At 39.1% G+C, this 19,363-nt stretch overlaps 2 protein-coding genes across 3 annotated transcripts; one reads left to right on the top strand and one right to left on the bottom strand.

Moving 5' to 3' along the window:
* Positions 1-974: 974 nt before the first annotated feature.
* LOC144653618 (uncharacterized) lies at positions 975-17,771 on the top strand. 2 transcript variants are annotated; one of them, XM_078513658.1, is made up of 19 exons: positions 977-2,297; positions 3,725-3,795; positions 4,194-4,311; positions 4,760-4,834; positions 5,310-5,401; positions 5,793-5,866; positions 6,305-6,387; positions 6,581-6,664; positions 8,129-8,193; positions 8,276-8,353; positions 9,078-9,135; positions 9,296-9,431; positions 12,807-12,940; positions 13,765-13,819; positions 14,171-14,259; positions 14,797-14,889; positions 15,592-15,639; positions 15,960-16,049; positions 16,854-17,771. In XM_078513658.1, exons 1-19 carry the CDS (start codon positions 1,527-1,529, stop codon positions 16,965-16,967), a joined length of 2,328 nt encoding a protein of 775 aa, XP_078369784.1. In that variant the 5' UTR covers positions 977-1,526; the 3' UTR covers positions 16,968-17,771. The 2 variants fall into 2 exon arrangements, 1 of the variants encoding a protein (XP_078369784.1); XR_013570773.1 differs by lacking the exons at positions 15,592-15,639; positions 15,960-16,049; positions 16,854-17,771 and having other exon boundaries at positions 975-2,297; positions 12,807-12,945; positions 13,769-13,819.
* On the bottom strand, positions 10,336-12,178 carry LOC144653619 (uncharacterized). Its single transcript, XM_078513659.1, has 2 exons — positions 11,092-12,178; positions 10,336-10,569 (listed from the first exon to the last, which is right to left on the bottom strand). The coding sequence occupies exons 1-2, from the start codon at positions 11,341-11,343 to the stop codon at positions 10,492-10,494; spliced, it is 330 nt and encodes a 109-aa protein (XP_078369785.1). The 5' UTR covers positions 11,344-12,178; the 3' UTR covers positions 10,336-10,491.
* Positions 17,772-19,363: the final 1,592 nt, after the last annotated feature.

The raw sequence follows: 19,363 nt of genomic DNA, 5'->3' as shown, positions 1-19,363 counted from the left end.
ATGTATGTTCATGTTTCGGCATGACTTATGCCATCTTTAAGATGCTTTGTCCGTAACTTATGCCATCAGTTATCAGTTTATTTATGACTTATGCCATCTTCAGTTTATTGAAAATAATAATGCATATCACCCTAAATATAGGTAGATTATAAAGACAAAAAAAAGAAATGCTGATCACATACTAAGGTGATAATGAAAAAAATGACAAAAAAGATAACAGAATGACGAAGATAAGATCTATCATGGTTTTCTGCATTATTTTCTCTGAGCTACGATTTTCTCGAAGGAATTCGACCAGAATAGTAACCCCTACGGCGTACTCGGCAAACTTGCCAACCCAATTTTGCAGTTCATCGCTCAAATTAAATTTTAACAACCCTGAACAAAAAGAGGAAACCCTGCGTACCTAATCAAGAGGTGCATTAAATTGTTCTTCACAAGAATAGAGTAACTTCTCATCGCCTTTTGGAACAATGCAGCTGAGAGCAGAAGCCTCACAAGTCAAATATCAAAAATTATCACACCCTTAGGGTAACAGAATAACAAAGCTCGCAGTCAGAGATCGCGTGTTACGTAAGTGATTCTTTCTTCACGCTTTAAGAGCTTCGTCAGTTTTGAATAAATGAATAATACAAAACAACAAACAAAACACAATAAGATTATTTATCGAAGGATTTAAGTCGATTTGAGACATAAGCTTCAAAGACAGCTAATGTCCCTGCAAAATATTGCTGATAAAAGCGAGAAAAAATCAATGGAAATTGCTCGACATTTATTCAAACTTTTTCATTTAGTAATGACGAAATGCAACATCCCACACCTTCTCAAAGTATCGTTGTTAATAGATCCTAGATCGAAGGCATCTATTAAGTGCGGTAATTTAAATTCCATTAATATACCCCATTGAACTGAAAACGCCAATCTTTTGGTTATATTTAGAAACAATCTGCATAGAGAGGCTGACATCTGTGGTGAAAAGTTGATTGCTTGTTTATTTAAGAAGCTCCAATCTTTTGTTTAAATAGTTATGGACCGTGCATTTTGATGCAAACGAGACATGCAGTGCTGATTTTGTTTACACGTTTGGTCTCTTGAATTTACATTAGGCTTCATTCCGCCGCAAGGAAAAATTTCCTTATCAAGATTTAGCTAGTCTTGCAGCTTTCGTTGACAATGTGGTGCACAGTAGAAATATCAGTTGAATGATAGCTCGGAAGCCAGTTTAACATTTCGTGCATCGTGTCAAGAACATACCTCGTTGCTGCTGATTTCGAGAAGGTTGTATATATTGCTACGCAACACAACGTTTAAGAGTTAAAAGTCATTAATGGTTGGCAATTTTACTAAGTAACAGTTGCAATCTTGGAAAATCCAGTACAAGGGCAAAAAACAAAACGTTTAACCTAGCGAGGTTTGCTTGATAAGCAAGAATCGAATGGAGCTATAAGTTATGGTATTCTAAAGAAGAAGACTACAGATCATTCACCAACAACGCAACGCTCCACTTTTAGTCCAGCTATCGACGTATGGCGAACATGTTGGATAGTAAAGCTGCAGATAACAGGCTGATTAAGGAATGCTGGAATGAAACACATTCAAGAACATCTTATACTCGAAGCCAGTCTGAAAAACCTCATTATAACTTGCACGAGCCTATACTTCAAGAAATCAAAGTTTCACATGTAACGCAACTTCCTAGGAACTTAAACGGGGGAACTCAGAGAGACGGTGAAAAGGCAACTTTGACCAAAATTCCTCGCAAGTTTTCGGATCCTAATGCACTAGTTGATCTTCCAGATCTTCCAGTACTTGGCAACGAAGATCAAAGCAATTTAAAGCTCAGAAAAACAATATCTTCGGAATCTGTAGGACTAGAAAAGCTTGTTGCTATAAACATTGTAGGCCGACACAAAACGCCAACTAAACTCAAACAAGAGCAACGATGGTTTCCCAATCAATTTGCAAGGAAGGGAAAAGTCATCTCAAGACGCTCCTCTCTACCAGCAAGCTACTTAGAAAGTTTTCTCTCAGTGAACAACATAAGAAAACGAGCTATAAGTAACCCTGCAATCGACTCGGAAGATGGGGTAGCATTCACAAACGTAGATGGTAAACCCACTTCGCAAAATTCCACACGCAGAGCCAAAAACGCCGGTCGAAGGAAAGTCAGGCCGAATTCAAACGAAGAACATGTTGTTCCAGACAAGGAAGTAATTGAACCCGTTGTGCCTGCGACTGAGATAAACGATTCGGTTGAAAATAAAGATATTGAGGACGACGGTCGTCCAAAACGAACGGTAAGTTCCGTGACCGAAGTTTATTTTCAAGTTACGGTCCACTGTGCACGTTTATATCGCGTGAGCCATTTTGGACTGAAATGTTCACCGCGACCTAAGTGCCATGTATTGATGCAAGCTAAATCATTTCTGGGGTAAATATGCCAACGTTTTTAGCTGTGGTTTCGTTTTGAAGCTAATATCTTAGTGAATTGTTTTGCAAACGGCTTGTAAAATCCTTTGTCTGTACTAAAGACTGTTTGCGATGCAGACAATACATACGACCGCAAATTTACAGGGCACTGTCTTATACAAAGATAGAAGAAAGGATCTCCTTTTGAGATCTAGCTGGAAACAAGATTCCGGAATTACACAATGATACACAATGATATCTATTCAGTTTATTTTTATTCTTGGTCCTAAGTCATTGGAAACATAGTTCAGTGTAATGGTTTTAAAATCAAATAATTAAGACGCCGGTGAATTCTTTATTAGATTTAAGTTTGCAAAGGTAATCCTCCATTAAGCCAATTACGACTTCACTTGCTAATAATTAGAAAACTTTGGCAAGCACGGTGAAAGACTGACAAGTATTTTTTGTTCGTGTCTGACTAGCTAAAATTGAAAAGCAACATCTTTTCTGTGAGTGAAGAAAACATAGGTCGCATACGACGTATAAGAAATCCTTTTTGGCTACATAGATACAGAGGCTAGACCTGCGCGAAGAATTCTGCCCAGGTATTTGCAGTGTAAAATGTACTAGTGGAAACCTACGAGTGTTTAAAATTTTATTCAAATCGGGAGCAATGGATAATTTAATTCCAGATTTTTGATTGGCTCAGCGGCTATTGTATATTTGCCATTATTAGAAACTAGCAATGGTATATTGTAATTCCTTCGTTTTGATTGGTTAACAGGCAATGGTATATGAGCTCATATACCATTGACCACAAATTTGGTAGCCGATACGCGTCAACAAAAAACAACTGGGGAGCTCAATATTGCAATTCTTTGGGCGTTTTTAATAAAACAATTATTCCACTCGCGCTTGTTGGATATGAGATCGTTATAGCCACCTCGGCGCTACGTGCCTCGTTGACTATCTACCATCTCATATCCAACGCGCGCTCGTGAAATAATTGTTAATTATCCCATATAACCATGAACAAGATTAACAAGATTTACCGGTATTTCGTAGTTTTTTTAACGAAGCAATTATTTCACTCGCGCTTGTTGCATATGAGATGATTATAGCTAACTTGACTCTAAGCTAGGCGCCTCTTTAACTATCTACTATCTCATATTTAGCGCGTGCTCGAGGTATAATTGTTAAAATAATATTGTTGCTCGCTGAAGCCTTAACAATACTGCTAACTAGATTTTTTGTAATAACCTCCAAGCCGGGATTCTTGTCAAGTTTTCCTCATAATTGTCCCTCTTTTTTTCAGCCAATTGAAAGATTTCGAAAAATTGTTCAACTGCTGTGTTTCCTGTTGAAAATGAAGACGTCTATGGACAGGTATGGGAATGCATGTATTAAAACCACAATTTGCAAACTTTCTACAATGTATCTTTACGTTCCAGAAAGCCAGTAGTGGCTATAAGGGACTATAATAGTTAAACGTAGTAAGTAGGGAACCTCCGTTCCAAAATATGGAAACAAAAACTTTACTGGACTCTAACTAAATAATTTAAATAAATTAAATGTATAAATTACTATATTTAGAGAGGTAGCCACATCAGCTGTTATTAGTTTTCATACGGGACCTCTATCCAGGTCGAATTGGAATTTGGAAATGTTGGTTTTTCAATTGCTAATTTGCGTACTCGTGCGTACGGTACAATGCAAGTCTCGCTGTTTTCGTATGAAAGCGCACCACCTCCTGTCAGTAACATGAAATTTTATCCCATTTTTAGAAAATACCGTTCGCAGAACGCATCAAATGTGTTTGCTGAACTTGACGAGGAGGCTGTTACCGGAGTGGACGTCGACGGAATGGTGTTCGATCCTAACAACTTTAAAGCAGTGCGCGAGGTAGGCCTTGAATCAGCAACGTTTTCTCCAAGTGCCAGAAAGTACCTTTTGTGTTGAAAGATACTAAAATACACTGGAAATATATTAGTTTTTCTCTTTTATCTGTATTAGTTCAACCCAAACTTAGAATAAAAGTTCATATAATTTATTTACAATGATATATAAGTCCTCAACAAGAGTTTCCTAGAAAAAAAAAAAAAACACTTGTCTTTATAGAACTGCAATATCGCGCCCGTTATATCCGTTGTGAGCTGTGAATGCCGGCGGATACTGATCGAAGTTTAGCCTTTTCTGTATTCCAAACTCGCAATAAAGAAAACTGTCTTAAAACAGAACGTCTTGTACGCTATATTTTGCCCCACAGAGCGTTTCACAAGCTATATCAAGCCGTTTTGCAAGATCAGGTTGTTTTTGTTAATGGAGATCTTTTTACCCTTCCCCTAAACAGGTGCAGCTAAGCCAAGAAGCTATTCATATCCTGTCCTTGAGTCCTGGATCAAGAACGGAAGAGCAACTTCAAATTGTAAGTACATTGATAAGTGAATTGCTTAATACCTGTCATTCGAATACAGTTTGATCGTGTGCAGGTCGGTGTGGTGTGCTCAACATAGACGTTTTTGACTTCATTGTCTTGACTCTAAATAAAACCGTTTCCTTTGGTTTGTGTGTTCTAACAGTTTTGTAAGCCGCAAGATGTAAAAATCTTTAAAGTTAATCTCGTACATGATGCAGTGAGCAGCTTTTTTAATCTCCTCAATCGGTCGGTGGATGGTAGCTGGAGAAGCGAGCTTGAGGCTAAGGACAAGATTGCTGCAATTAAAAACTAAGCTATTAGTTACTAGCTATTACTAATATTGTTCTGGGAGGATTCATATTGAACAATAAGAATTAAACTATAAAAACTGCGAAAAGTCTTCATGTGCAGTAAATGTGAATTGGTAAAAGTTTGTAATGTATTCTATTCGAGGTTTGGTCTGACACTTTTCATTTGTTCCCAGGCTTTAGTCGCGCTAAAGACCAGCGTTGCTGCTTTTGGCGAGTATCCGCTGAAGATGCAAAGGCGGCTCGTCTCTGTCGGCTGGTATGAAAGGTGAGGAGGAATCTGCAGTTTATCGATGTTGTAATGTTTCGGTTGTACATTTGTCTGATCGTGAGAGAACTGGAAACCAGCGCAAAACGGAAAGCGCAAAGGGGTGGGGGCTGGGAGCAGTAAGCAAAAAGAATTTTCCTTTCGCTCGCTTTCCATCCACCCCCTCGTGCGTCGTGGTTGCTTTCCTCGCTTTTTCTTTCGCGTTTTTTTGCGATGAATAAAAGAGAGGCTGTGAGCAGTTTACGCCTAAAGTTCATAATGCATCCAGCTTCATGAGTTCGTAAACACCAAAAACCTCCAATAGTGCAGACGTGCTATTCTGTTTTATGATTTGTTTCGTTACTGCAGCATTTGCTTCCTCTTATTGCGAAATTTTGCTGTTTCCTTTCAGGTTTGAAGCTAAGAGAGTTATTATACGGCAGGGCCACAAAGCGGAAAACTTCTATTTCATTTTATCCGGGACAGGTAATAATTTTTTCGTTTTACTGCTTGGAACCCTAATATTATTTTGCTGTAGAGCGTGGAGCCCTAAAAATGGTAACAGAGCCCGGGGTCCTGAAGCCCGGAGCTGTGGAGCGCTAAACCCTTCAGGACCTGTCAACTGAAAAAACATTGAAGGGGTATAGGGCGGAAAGTAAGGCGAGCGCGGTCAGAGGAGAGGGGTAGGGCTTCGGAAGATCTCACGGAAGACCGCTTCGACCGGACCGTGCTCCACTCGCCGATTTTGCCGATTTTCTGCTTTTCCTATAACTTCTGGAAGGACTGCCCATAGTCCAAAATAGTTACTGTGATGAACCGTTTTTTTTCTTCATCTGAAACAACATGAACATAGCTCAACGCTGTTGATCTGCAGTCAGACGTTCCTTTATCTTTAGCTCATTTAAGTGGTTTGTTGTTTTGCAGCACTAGTGACGCTACTGGTGAACGATGCTGGCGAACAAAGAAATACAACTGTTGCAGTTCTGGGCAAAGGAAGCAGTTTTGGGGTATGTACCAACGGTCAAGAGAAACGAAGATTATAGATCATCATAGTTTAAATAACATCAAATTACTAGTAGCTTTGAATGATTAAAGTGGCGTAAAAGTTTGTCCTTGACTGATGGTGATTTCCACGACAAGTATTTTTATCACATCGACTCAGTGTGTTTTATTTATTAATGTTAAATTTACTTCTCACAGGAGTTAGCCTTGCTTCACCATAAAACTCGAAGTGCAACAGTTCTGTGTAAAGATGAGGTCTCTCTTTTAGCTGTTTGCAGGGAGGTAGGTTTATTTATTGTATAGAATTACGCTTAATGTACCAGACTAATACTCAGTCGTTTCTTGTTCAAATTTTTGGTCGAGGACAGACTGATGACTGGTAATGCGGGACGCGTGGGGTGGGGTGGGAGTTTCTGCCTGGCCCTTTCGCCAAATCCTTGTACAAGGAGAGTTTAATGCGTTCCAAAACATTAAAGACAAGTACTGATAAAGTTTTCAGGAGAGATTCTTGTCATTAAGTTATGTCATATTACTTAGCAAAATCTCTGGCCAAAACCTCGGGCTCAGTCATTTATCTGAGTTTGGGTTTCGAGCGCTTTTTCCCTTGAATTTAGTTAGGCAAATTGGACTTTAAGCCTTCGTTCCCAGGGACTCCCTCTACCTGAGAACGAGGTTGGCATTTATGGGTGCCTACAGCATTTGAATTATTTAGTTGAAGATGCAGATAAATAATTCAAATGTTGTACGCACCCATCCCAGGGAAGGGGGGGGGGGGTACCCAAAAAAGTTTTGAACGGGGAGGCTCCGCCCCGAGCTCTTACCCCTTACCCTTTTATATACCATTTTGCCAGGAATTGTACCCCTTTCGTATACCTTTTACTGAAAAAAGGTACCCCTTTTATATACCTGAAAGTTATGGTATAGACTTAAAACATGACGTTTTCTTGTCATTTTCAAGTAGCACTTAATAAATTGAATTAATATAGCCGTAAATTGCATCTGTACGAAATATTTTAATTAAAGGCTCTTTCAAAAACCTAAATGACAGATTTCCATACCCTTTCGTATACCTAAACTTGTGAAATCCCTACCCTTTTATATACCTGAAGCCTGAAAAAGGTACCCCTTTCGGGCGGAGCACCCCCGTATAGGCCAATATAGGGAGTACCCCCCGTGGGGCACCCATGAAGGCTTGAAGTCCAATTTGCCTTTCTTAATTCGAGGAAAAAGCAATCGAAAACCAGACTCAGAGAAATGACTGAGCCCGCATTTTGGTCCGAGAGATTTTGCTACGTAATACCGTAAAATTCCGGTTATAAGCCCTCCCGCTTATAAGCCCCCCCCCCGGTTATAGGCCCATCTACGTGGAAACAAAAAAATACATCCGATTATAAGCCCTACCGGATATAAGCCCCCCCCCCCCCTCTGCCGGATGACAGTACTGAACAGCGCTAAATGTTGCTTTATTATGCGTTTTTAACTTAAAAACGTATTTCGATTAACACTTCCGTGGCTCGTTTCGAAACATTTTTTTATTCCGGTTATAAGCCCTCCCGGATATGAGCCCCTCCGCTTATAAGCCCACCCAAAACCTCTTACGAAGTTGTATAAGCCCAGGGCTTATAACCGGAATTTTACGGTATGACATAACTTAATGGCAACATTTGATTACCCGTCACCATAGCTCCAATAATGTGGCATACATCGCAAAAAACGTAACCTATTTTTTTCTCTCGTTTATTGCAGGATTTCCGTGATATTTTTATGAGTTACGAGGATGGCAGAGAACCAGAACATATCAGATTTCTAAGGTGAGGAATTCAAACTCATGATTAAATTCAAATTCAAGTTAAAGTAAAATGACAGCATGCACTTGCTAACTTCTCTTCGCAGAAGTGTACCGTACTTGAAGGATCTTCCGCTCGATGATTTAACAACCAAACACGATGTCTGTATATTTCATTACTTCAGGTAACGTCAAATCGCTTTGTTAAACAACACATTATTTCCATTTGTCATCGAACTAATATCAGTTGTCCTGACTAGTTGTAAGAAGAATGTTTAAGCAGCTTGGTTCTGATCCTTTAGTTATGTCGGTGGTTTTAACAGTTATGTCGAGGGAATCATTTGTAACAAGGCTTCCAGTGCCAGAGGTGTCGGAGCGGTTTGGAACATTTTGTTTTCTGAGCAGTATCTAGACGGAAGATTCTCCAATTGTTGTTTGAAGGCCATACGCACGTTTTCGATTATTATTTGAACTTTTCCGAAGATAAACGAAGTTTACAAATGACTTCCAAGGCAGTTTTGAAGATGTTTGAACTCACTCATGAGACAAAATATCTTGACAAACCAATGCTACACTGTTCTCACGATATTTTCGGCACAAAAACGTGGCGTGGGGGGGGGGGGGGAAACAGCCCCCTGCTCCCCTGCTCCGCCGCGTTTGAGTGGTTAGAGAAAATGACCTTTAGATCGTTAGTCGGAAACGTCAGCCCGTTCAACCGATTAAATCAATATCTCTGTCGAGGGCTGATTAAAAAAATGGAAGCGCAAGTAGCTGTCAAGGTTAAGAAGAAAAGAACTCTAATAAGGTTAACTTCACTTACAACGAAAGTCTACAGTTAGTCGACTAGAGATTTGTTACATATGAGTGTTTTTTGGGAGTAACCTTATTTTTTTTTTCACTTCTCGTCAGGCGAGGCGTTGTTATAGTAAAGGAAAGTAAGACGAAATGGATCTACGTGGTAAAAACAGTAAGTATCAGCAGGAGCCATAATCGGGCTCCTGGTATCAGCCGATAAAATATGTAATGATTTTATGCATTTGAAAGACTCGAAAAGGAAGAAATAGGTCTTACAAGATCTTTCATTTTGAAGATAGGTGGAGGTGATCAAGATATTATTTCATTTCCAGGGTTCATGTCGAGTCTTGACTCACTTATCAAAGAAGACAGCAAAACTAAACCGGTCAGCAAGTCCAGAGAAACCGAAAGCAGTCCTTCCCGTGATTCCCATCGACGAGGCAGATAGGAGAAAAGCGCTGTACACAGGTATCGCTGGCGCAGCTATCTTACCTTATGACGAAGGCTCGTGATATTTACGGTCTGGCAGAATCTCATATAGCAGTTTGGGTTGATTTTTGGCTATATTTTTGAATTTGTCTTGCAGGACTTTGCGTTGCAGAGCTATCTAATTAGTTTTGAAAAAGGGTACAAAGTACTTTCACAGGTCATTTCGGCCAATGAGATGCAAAATCCAGTCGTGATCGATGCTGTGTCACGCAAATTTCCCGCGCTACTTGGCGCCGGTAACATTTTTGCTTCATGCTCCGACTAGTTTATTCCGCTGTAGCGATATCGATTTTTTAGCTAGCTGAGAACAAAAAAGATAACGACTGATATTTGTTCAGAACAAAGAGACAAAAAATAAGAGAAATGACTTAAATTGAGCTTCAAATAGAATTGAAAGTGTCGAAAAAAACACAGGTATAATATTGTCTTAATTTTGTCTACAGCAGGTGGCAATTACAATTTTTTCAGCTCGGAAGCGCTGGTACTTTCCCTAGCCTCCGCCAGCATAATTTATTTAACTTCAACTCACATTGATTTACAATGTTTTCTTTCCAAACAAGAAACCAACCAAAAAAGTAAAAAAAAAACTCTCACCAAAACCTGTGAAGTCTGGGTCTCATATGCGTCGGGAAGCCTGCGATGTCGTCGCCGGCAATCGCAAACGGTGCACTGACGGGGTTTACATTGAAATATTTTTACCGCCATTTATATTGTGCCGTTTTAAAGCACCCCAGACATGCCTGCTAAGTTGAACTCAGGTAAATTTCGAAGGCATGTCGGTGGGTATGACTTGGGGTAATCTGTGATTAAGCCTGACTCAGCAGCAATAACACTACTTTCACGCTATGTTATGCGCGCCATTTTAATATTTTATAAGACCACATGCAACCTAAAACTCTAACACAAAAGCGTGTCCATAATATTTGCCATATTTAAATGTCATTCAGAGCACAAATGAGTGCGGCCATGAGAAGCTTGAAAACGTTATCCGTAAATGGACAGGACTTGAGCAACGTCTGAAATAACATCGATGGCCGGGTCAGGGAGTGATGGCGTTCGGTACAGGGGCGGCCACAGGGGCGGCTACAGCGTCGGGATTTGTTCCACGTGACAGATCCTAAAGAAGAGGAAACGCGAGATTAATACAGCGGCTCTCACGTCTAAAGTAATTCGGTGTTGCTTTGTTTTTATATTACTGCGCTTTATGATTGTTAAAAAAAGGTCGTGCCTTCTGCCCAACCAATCAGAAGTAAAACCAAAACTAACCCCAGTTGCTCTCGCGTGTTTTTTCTTGCTTAGTGCCGTCTACGTATATTTAGTTCGTATTGTCATCTTCATCGGCCTATTTTCTTATTTGTGTTTTTTTTGTGATTGTCCATTATAATTTCTTTTGTTTTGGTTTCACGACAATCAAATAAGAGGTTTCCTTCCATTCGGAATTTAACCAAGGCGAATTACTGGCCTTGTTTTTTGTGAATCAATATAGCTTCAAGGTGAATCAATATACTGTAGTTTCAAGTGAATTACAGGAAGTTATTTGTTGTTGATCCTTTCACTCTACAACAGAGCAACGGATTTTTATAGATAGATTTTTATATATCTACATCAATCAAATTGTCCATTTTATCAGTATTCCTACCGTTTGATAGGGGAGTTCGTCGTTTTCTTGAGGACGGCGCCGATGAGTACAGACATTGTGGTTGATAGAACTTCTTCTGTTCCACTGTCTCGGAACTGGTGGGCGATTGTGAGCTTGAACTCTCGGCTGAGCGTTCATTACATTTCTACATGTCTCGACAATGAAGCAAATTGCAACAGCCATCAGGACAAAGGTGGCCACGGAAACAACTAACAGAAGAGTAAGCATTTTGTGCTTGTCATTCGGCTCCATTGAAAAATGACCCGAGCATATACGTGTCGAGCTAACTGCTCGCTCACTTTGTAAAAAGCTGCTTTTTTTGATACAAAACAACCGCCAAAGATGAACCAATCAGGGGCCCAAGTTTTATGCCTTCTCATTGGACGATAGCTTTTGCCACCCGCACCATGATCGCATGGAGATGAAAATATGTCACAACTGTCACAACGATATCTCTTTAGACTCTTTAAGGTTACAACATTGCCGGTAAATCCACACGATCTAAAGTAATAGCGCTAGCAGGCATCCATAACTCGATAGACTCGTGCCCTTGCTCCATAAAATGATGTCGTAAAATAATATTGCCATTATAAGAAGAAATTGTTTTCTCTCTCTCAAAGCAAGAACAAATTCGTTGTTAATTTACGTTTTGTTCGAACCAAGTTCGCCGCAACAGTTCAGTTCTTTCAGCTCAAAATTTGAGCGGTGAACGTCTCCATCAACTCCACTGAAGGCCGTTGACATTTCCCAGTTCTTTACTGTTGCAGTTTTATAACATTTTCGAAATAGTTTTAATTACGAAGAGCCATATTTCAGTGACATTTTCTTACATTTCGTCTGTTGGTGAGAGCGCTTGTTTATCTGTTCTACGCAGAAAACAGGATTTCGTTTTCAATCGCAAATACAAGTTGTTTCTAAACCCGTCGCTATGTTATCTCCGAATTATCTGATGATCTTGCAAATCGTGAATCAATCAGAATTGTAGCCGAAAGAACATCGTGAGTGACATAAGTGAGACGACATTGCCGCTGTTTTGCCAGCTGTTTATAGTTTATCACCGTCAAAATCTTTGTTTAGAATTCGCAACTTTCCAGCCTTATGGGACAATTTGCATAGTGCAAGATAAACTGGTATCGCAACATTTCAGTTTTCATTTGATTCGCAATGAAGCCAGATGGTTGCTGTTATAAATATTTTATTTTGTTGTTCATCCGGCATGCAGGTTCGAGAGAGTAAAATATCATTTCGGAGATTTCATACAAATTTGCCTAGTATAGTCGCAAATGTGAAAAGATAAAACGTCTTTGGTTCTAGGTGTGATTTCGTTGGTGTTATGCATAAAAGTGTGCAGCTGGGTCTTCAGTTTCTTTTTTTCGGTTTCGTTTTGCATCAGATTCGTATAGTAACTAATTGGCCTGTTATCATGATATAAGCCGCCCTTTTAGTATAGAACTAAGGGTGTTTATTTACAATTTAACATTGTGGCAGGCACCTGTCCCCGTGATCAATATTATATTTTTTGCGCAAGTGCGAGAAACGTATTTTTAAAATTTAAGTGCTCGCACACTTCAATAAATTCTGAGGTAATCCCATCATTAATTCCAGAAGTTAGCTTCTAGTTAGCTTCCTTCCTGTTGTTTTTATTTAAAACTGTAAACAGGAAGCCAGTCCAATTAATTTCAACAAGTTAATTTTATAAATTTTATGTTTTTCAGCTGCTGGTGATCGTGTCAGACCTATTTTGTGGTCGCCAGACATTAAACGACCCAAGACCGAGCCTTCGTTGTCTTCAAAAAAAGACTACGACTTGACATTACCCGCTTTAGTTGGTGAACCAGAGAAATTTAAGGTGAGGTTTTATCACGGACCTAGCCTGAATTTCAGCCGTTTTCTCTAGACGCATATGCCACCAGAAGAATCAGCTGAAATTTAGGTTACTGTAGACCATTACAAATTTAACGGTACGCTAAGGGGCAGGATAATCACTCGGTAATTTGAGTTCGCTGCGTTCAAGTAGGCTGTCTGTATGAAAAGTAGATAATTTCGAACGCAAACGAGTAAAAAAAATAAAAATAAACTACGTTTATTTAGACACGGTTGGGTTTAAAGCTAGAAGCTTGCTGGCCGTGTATTCCTGATCGAATTGGAATTTAAAAGTGTTGGTTTTTGTAGAGGGAGGAAAACCGGAGAACCCGGAACATTGGTGGGAAGCGAGCACTCTTACCACTGCGCCATCCCTGCTCTCCCTGAGTGATCTTGCAAATATATAGCGGCAACTCCAGAATTTGTTTCGTCGTGATTGGCAATCTCCAAACCACGCATAAGATGGATATTTCGCGTTGTTGTTTTGAAAAGGACAGCTGAACCAAAATACATTACTTACGTGCACACGGAGCTCACAAGCGCCTCATGAAACGGATGAAGGCGATGTGCCTGCGTTGCAATGTTTTACTTTATAACCTTGGAGAAGAGGGAATGAAGAGGGGAAGTCAAAATGAGATTGAAGAGGATAGGAAGAAAATGGAAGGTTATTTCTTGGCAAGAAGTTTACTGTTTTGTATGGTAGAAAGGTTTTAACAGTTTAGCCGCAGTTTCATGATGTAATTGCTTGGTATGTCACATTTAATTGCTTGGTATGTCACATTTTAATAGGTGTGTGAATTAAATCCACAGAAAGCAGCAAAAAACGTGACCTGGGTTGGACGACTGAGTGCCATTTCTCGAGAAGGTATTTTAGTGATATTCTTATTTATAATTCGAGCTGCGTTTAGTCTTAGCGCACATTGTTTGTCTTGAGTAAAAGGTTTTTTAAAGTGTTGAGTCGTAAAAGAGAGCGAGAGCGAGGGTAGCTTTGCCCAAGAGCTCCACACAACGAAGCCAGCCAGGGCTCGAACCCGAACCACTCGATCTAGTAATCAAAGTAATTATTTGTTGATAACCAGTGTAAACGTTCAGAGTAGCACGGACGGTGCTTTCTGGCGTTTTTATTTGAATCGTGCTGTAAATTAAGCCGCTTTTAGTGTTGATCTTAAAGTATGTTTTTATAACACAGTGTATTGTTTTCTTTTCAAAATTGCAGTCAAAGACAGAGAATTTCATCGAGAGAAGATTGAACAATTACACAAACGAATCAGTAATGTGGATAAAGTCAGAAACAAAACGCCTTCGGTAAGTCTTCAGAACCGTCTATGTACGGAGACAGAACTTTGCTGTTAAGGAAAAAATATGTAAAAACTGCATGATATGACAAATCTAAAATTATGGATATAAATGAGTATCTTCCCAGTATCATTTGCGATTCAAAGATTTTGACTGCTCGTAAGCGTTAACAATTTAGATTTAAGTAACGATACTTCATACCAATACGCAATGTGAGGGAGAAGGAGAACCAACCAGAAGGTTGCCTTATCTCTTTCTACAGTTCTTTATATTTCAGGATTCTTGGACAAAGACTACCAAAACGTACCGTGCATTTCTTTATTTCATGTCATAGTTGCTACTATGTTATCAGTATCATCAAAAGGAAAGTTTTATAAAGAGGTTAAACAGAAATTAATATTGGGTAAAAACGCCTTTTTTGTCCAGTCCGGTCTTAAGCTGCATATTGCAGACACAGAAGTAATACACTAGCAATATTAAGCCATTACACTACTCCCGATCGCTATGATTGAAACATAAATTTACTCTTTATGATTGTAATTTCAGAGCGACAGGAGTGGAACCCTAACACCCGAAGGGGATACGAAGGGTGAACAAGTAGTGGTACAGATAGAATTACTGAAACCTAAGGATCAATTTGTAAGTTCTTTTTGGTATAAATTTAATTTGATACGATGCAATCAACGTAATTTGAGGACCTCTGATCGACTTTAGCTAAATCTTAACCCTCGCCTGCGGCTTGGGTCTCACAAACTTTTTCACACGTTTTCATCAGTATGAAAAACACACACGCGTTTTTCCATTCCTTAATTAACCAAAGTATTGTAAATGATCTAATAAACGCCCACTCTGGAATAAACGCCTCCCTTGACGTGTAAAAATTGTATTAGACGCCCCTCTCTAATAATCGTCTCATATCTATTTAACGCCCTCCTCAGGACCTCTAATTATTAATAGACGCCCCGGGCGTGTATTACATCGTTTACGGTAATTATTCTATCCAATTACAGAAACCACAGACAATACTACGAGCTAATCATAACTCCAAGTAAATACATGTAGACGACATTACGCGCGGGAAAACGCATTCGAACGAGCCACGATTGGTTTTGGTTTTACTTTTGATTAGATGTGAATGTGACGCAAGATGTTTTAACTTTTGATAGTCAAGTAAAAACCGTTCCAACCGTCTGCAAGTAAACTAACCGCTCGCTTTTTTTGAGTGGTTATTGCTCACTTGAAGAACTATCCGGATATCTCTCCATTGTTTAATTTTACTACTGCAAAGTACTACGTAACACGCACTAATAGGTACATTTGTTTTTTCTTCTTCCTTTTTAGGGACTTTCAATGCTACTCTTTGATAATCCTGCTGTCAAATGCCACTTGGTATGTACAATTTTTTTACAAGTGTTCATTATTTATTCTTACAATCTTCAACTCGAGATAAAGTCTTGATAAACAACTTATTTATCAGAACTAACATTAAGAAAAATAAATGACAATTAGTAAAGAGAATAAATTTTTTGATTCTGGAAGCAAAAATATTCAGAAACGTTACGAGTACATGCGTTTTTTGGTCAAAGACTGATTTTTGTCTCCAAAATCAATTTTTTAAGTGTGGGGACTTACCCGGTTTCTTTGTCGTCGTCATAAAATAAATTTCTTTAAAAGTATTCTTTAATTTTGTGCAATTTGTGTAATTTCAGGTTAGTAACGGCGCTGAGTGTGTGTTAATAAAGAAAAGTTGGTTTCTTCAGCACGCTAACGAGGCAACACTACGAAAACTTAGAAATCAGGTAAAATAAAAATGGCAAATTATAACTTTCATTTGCCAAATGCATGCATGGTACCCTGGGTGCCAGAGGCTTTTTTGCACGATTTCCGTGCTCGGCCAAGTCTCTGATGTGACCCGCTGACTTCAACGATCCTAAAGCATCCCGACCCATGCAAGATAAATCCTATGGTACCCAAGGTACATGCAAGGTACTAAGATAAAGCAGCGACCTCTTAAGCTTAAAATCTTGACCTTCCTAGTAGGACTCCCATGTGAATGTGAGGGGGACGCTCGTTGTAATTTTGAAAAAAACAAACACAAACAAACAAAAAAACCCTTATAAGGTACCAAAATTCATTCCTTGGGCCCTTGGGGCTTTGCTTAAGTCAGGAGCGAATTGGGCTCCGGCTTAAGTATTTTTAACCCTAAGAGGTGCTAATGCAAACTATTTTCTTGTTGAGTAATAGATGACAAGACTCACATTCTCGGCACGAAAGTAAATAATTTCTTGACAACTAGTTCTTGTTTATTAGCTTCTTACCTAAAAGACGTATCCTAAGTTTAGTGAGGTGCCATAATATGAAGCAACTGTGAAAATGTACAATGAAACACCCTAAGCGCTACCAAATCACAAATTTTAAACCCTAAAAGGCACAACGTACACCCGTCCACTCAGACTCTATTTTTATCTTCAAACTACGCCCATGCTTTACAGGTCCATGCCAAACGCTACACTGTGGTATAGCGGTGCGATACGATTGGACTGCGGCATATTTGTGTATACATGTATGTTGCCTTGACTGATCAGTTTATTTTCTCCTCGTAGATTCCTCCCTACCCAAGTCAAGCTACTCTGGAACAGAAAATGCAGGATCAAGCGAACTGGGACTCGTTTAAAACACAAACGATCAACACTCTTCTAGATACACTTCATTTATGACACATCATTATTCTTTATATAAATCAGAACTTATATTATTTTAACAATTAGCTGAAATATTCAGAACAAACAGAGTCTTTGGGCGAACAGTCGAGTTTTAAACAGTACTCGGGCGTACATAACGCAAGTCCAATCAACATGGACTGAAGTTACTTACAAATAACGCACTTTGTATCGATTTGAATATCAGCTGTGTCTTCTGCTGCAAAACCTACCCACGAAAACAGGCGCAAATAGGGCCTTAATAAAGTTGCATGAAGCCAAGCACCATATATACTTAACACTAAATTTTCAAAAGTTTTTAATTAGTGACGTTTCAGAGACTGATCAAAACTAAAAGTCTGAATCATAAATCATTTTGATCTTCTCTTTAGGTTTTTCTTTAAATTTCTTTGCACTGGCATCTTTCTTTATTAGTCACCAGGTCACGTGAGTCTTCGATGAACCATTGAAGTTAAAGCAATATAGTTACCCCTCTGTGAGAACAGGCGGCCTGAAATTCAAACTATTGTCTCAATTTGAGCTGTTCTATCTTTTTATAACACCAGAAATATGGAAAAGGAAAGAATCAAAGACAGACGAGTAGTTTATATTTATTAGAAGCCATCAGCAATATAAAATTTTAAAAGCATGCGGTACAAGGTTGTAAAATAGCTAGATGTGTACATAATTATGTATATCGACAGAACAACTATTTTCAAGTTACAGAATTTCTGTTTATTTATTTTTTGTACTTATTTAATGTCAAAGTAATAGGAACTCCAAGTATCTATACTTATATTTATGTCTCCAAACGCAATAAAAGAATATTTTAAAAACTTGAATCAAATCATAATTTGACTGTAGGCGAGAGAGAACATACTCCTTTATGAGAAGGTCAAAGGTTCGTTTCGCGGTTTCCACCGGTCTTATCTGGTCACGGGTACGAGTCATATCTTGGATTGTGACTGGTTGCGTGATTTACAAACATCAGTATCAGACTCGTTCTCAGTCCCTACCTATTTGTTCCTCAAAGGTGATGAAAGACTGAGGAGAAATGATGCCATGGTCAATCCCGTTCTCGTCCCCAGAGCTGCTCGTCCCTCTTAGCCGACTGAGCCTGGGGAACGAGGAACAAGTGGCTCTGTGGACACATGATTTGATTGGCTAGATCTTTAACAAAGGAAATTTAAATTAAACAAATTAAATCAACCGTTTAAAAATCCCTTTGTTGTAGGCGATTTTACTACGGTTGATTTGATTGCCTAGATATAAACGTACAGGAATGATATTTTTGCTTGATTCATTTATTAATTAATGAATCAAGGGAAAACTTACTGCAAGGAATATGAAAATGGCCAAACGTAGCTTCGAATAGCTGTTTCAAAGCACACAAAACTGTATTTAATGAGGAAAAGTATACGGGGTCGGATGCAAGGTCGTAACGCCGGGTTGGCTGTAGAGAGCGTTTCCGCCTGTTTTTTCACGCTGCCGAAAAGTGATATATCCGTTGCGTTAAAGGCGCAAAAAAAAATGGAAATCCGTGTGCATTCGCAGGCTGAGATGGTTATAATCATCTCGTATCCAACAAGTACGAATGGACAGGGGGATGGAGTAACAAACCTTTTTGAAAACCAAAGAACGACACATACAGGCAGTACCACAATTTTCATTGTAGGCATCATTTGCACATAAAAAGGAAACTGTTGTTAGCATTCTTCTTCTACGAGCATCAACTGCGAGCTCGGAAATTAATTTCTCCAGACGATGACCGAAGAAAAGCGGTTTAACATATTATAAAAGAAGCATCAAGAACCAAGAATTACACAAATTGGATGAAAGAGTGAAACCAATAAGGAAAAAATCGCGAACATAAGAAACCAGTATTCTGGGGTAAGGGGTGGGGGTGGTGTTAGTTTTGTCCTTTTTATCATTCTATTTTTAGTGGGTGTTATAAATCTTATATAATTTTTAAAGCATATACATTAGTGTATTTTAATTTTAAGTCCTACGTTTTATACATGAGCCTCTGGCTCGGACATTGAGGGAGACCTCGTCCCACGTATGGACATTAAAATTGTATTGTATATGTATTGTATAGTATTCCTTTTGTTAACAGTATACCTCGAGATACCTGAACGTCTACAAAGGGCCTTCAAAAATCATAACATCACGCTGGTCCGCAAACCACTCAACTCATGTTAATCTTAACCCTCGGACGTACAAGGGGGGGGGGGGGTGGGGGGGGGTGGATGCCACCCCCCCATAAGGTTTTTTCCAAATTTTGAGAAAACGATTTATTCTACAGTACTGAAACTTTCAGTAGCTGTTCATTCATCCTTTGCCGAAATTTTGATATGTCAACCATGTCTCCATGATATTTGACGTTGCCATGGCAACGTCATAAATACAGGCAG

Source organism: Oculina patagonica, chromosome 5 (assembly GCF_052425735.1).
Source record: "Oculina patagonica isolate OP01 chromosome 5, crgOcupat, whole genome shotgun sequence".
Lineage (NCBI taxonomy): Eukaryota > Metazoa > Cnidaria > Anthozoa > Scleractinia > Oculinidae > Oculina > Oculina patagonica.
The sequence above is the reverse complement of the archived record's forward strand: the minus strand, read 5'-3'. Positions and strand labels throughout refer to the sequence as shown.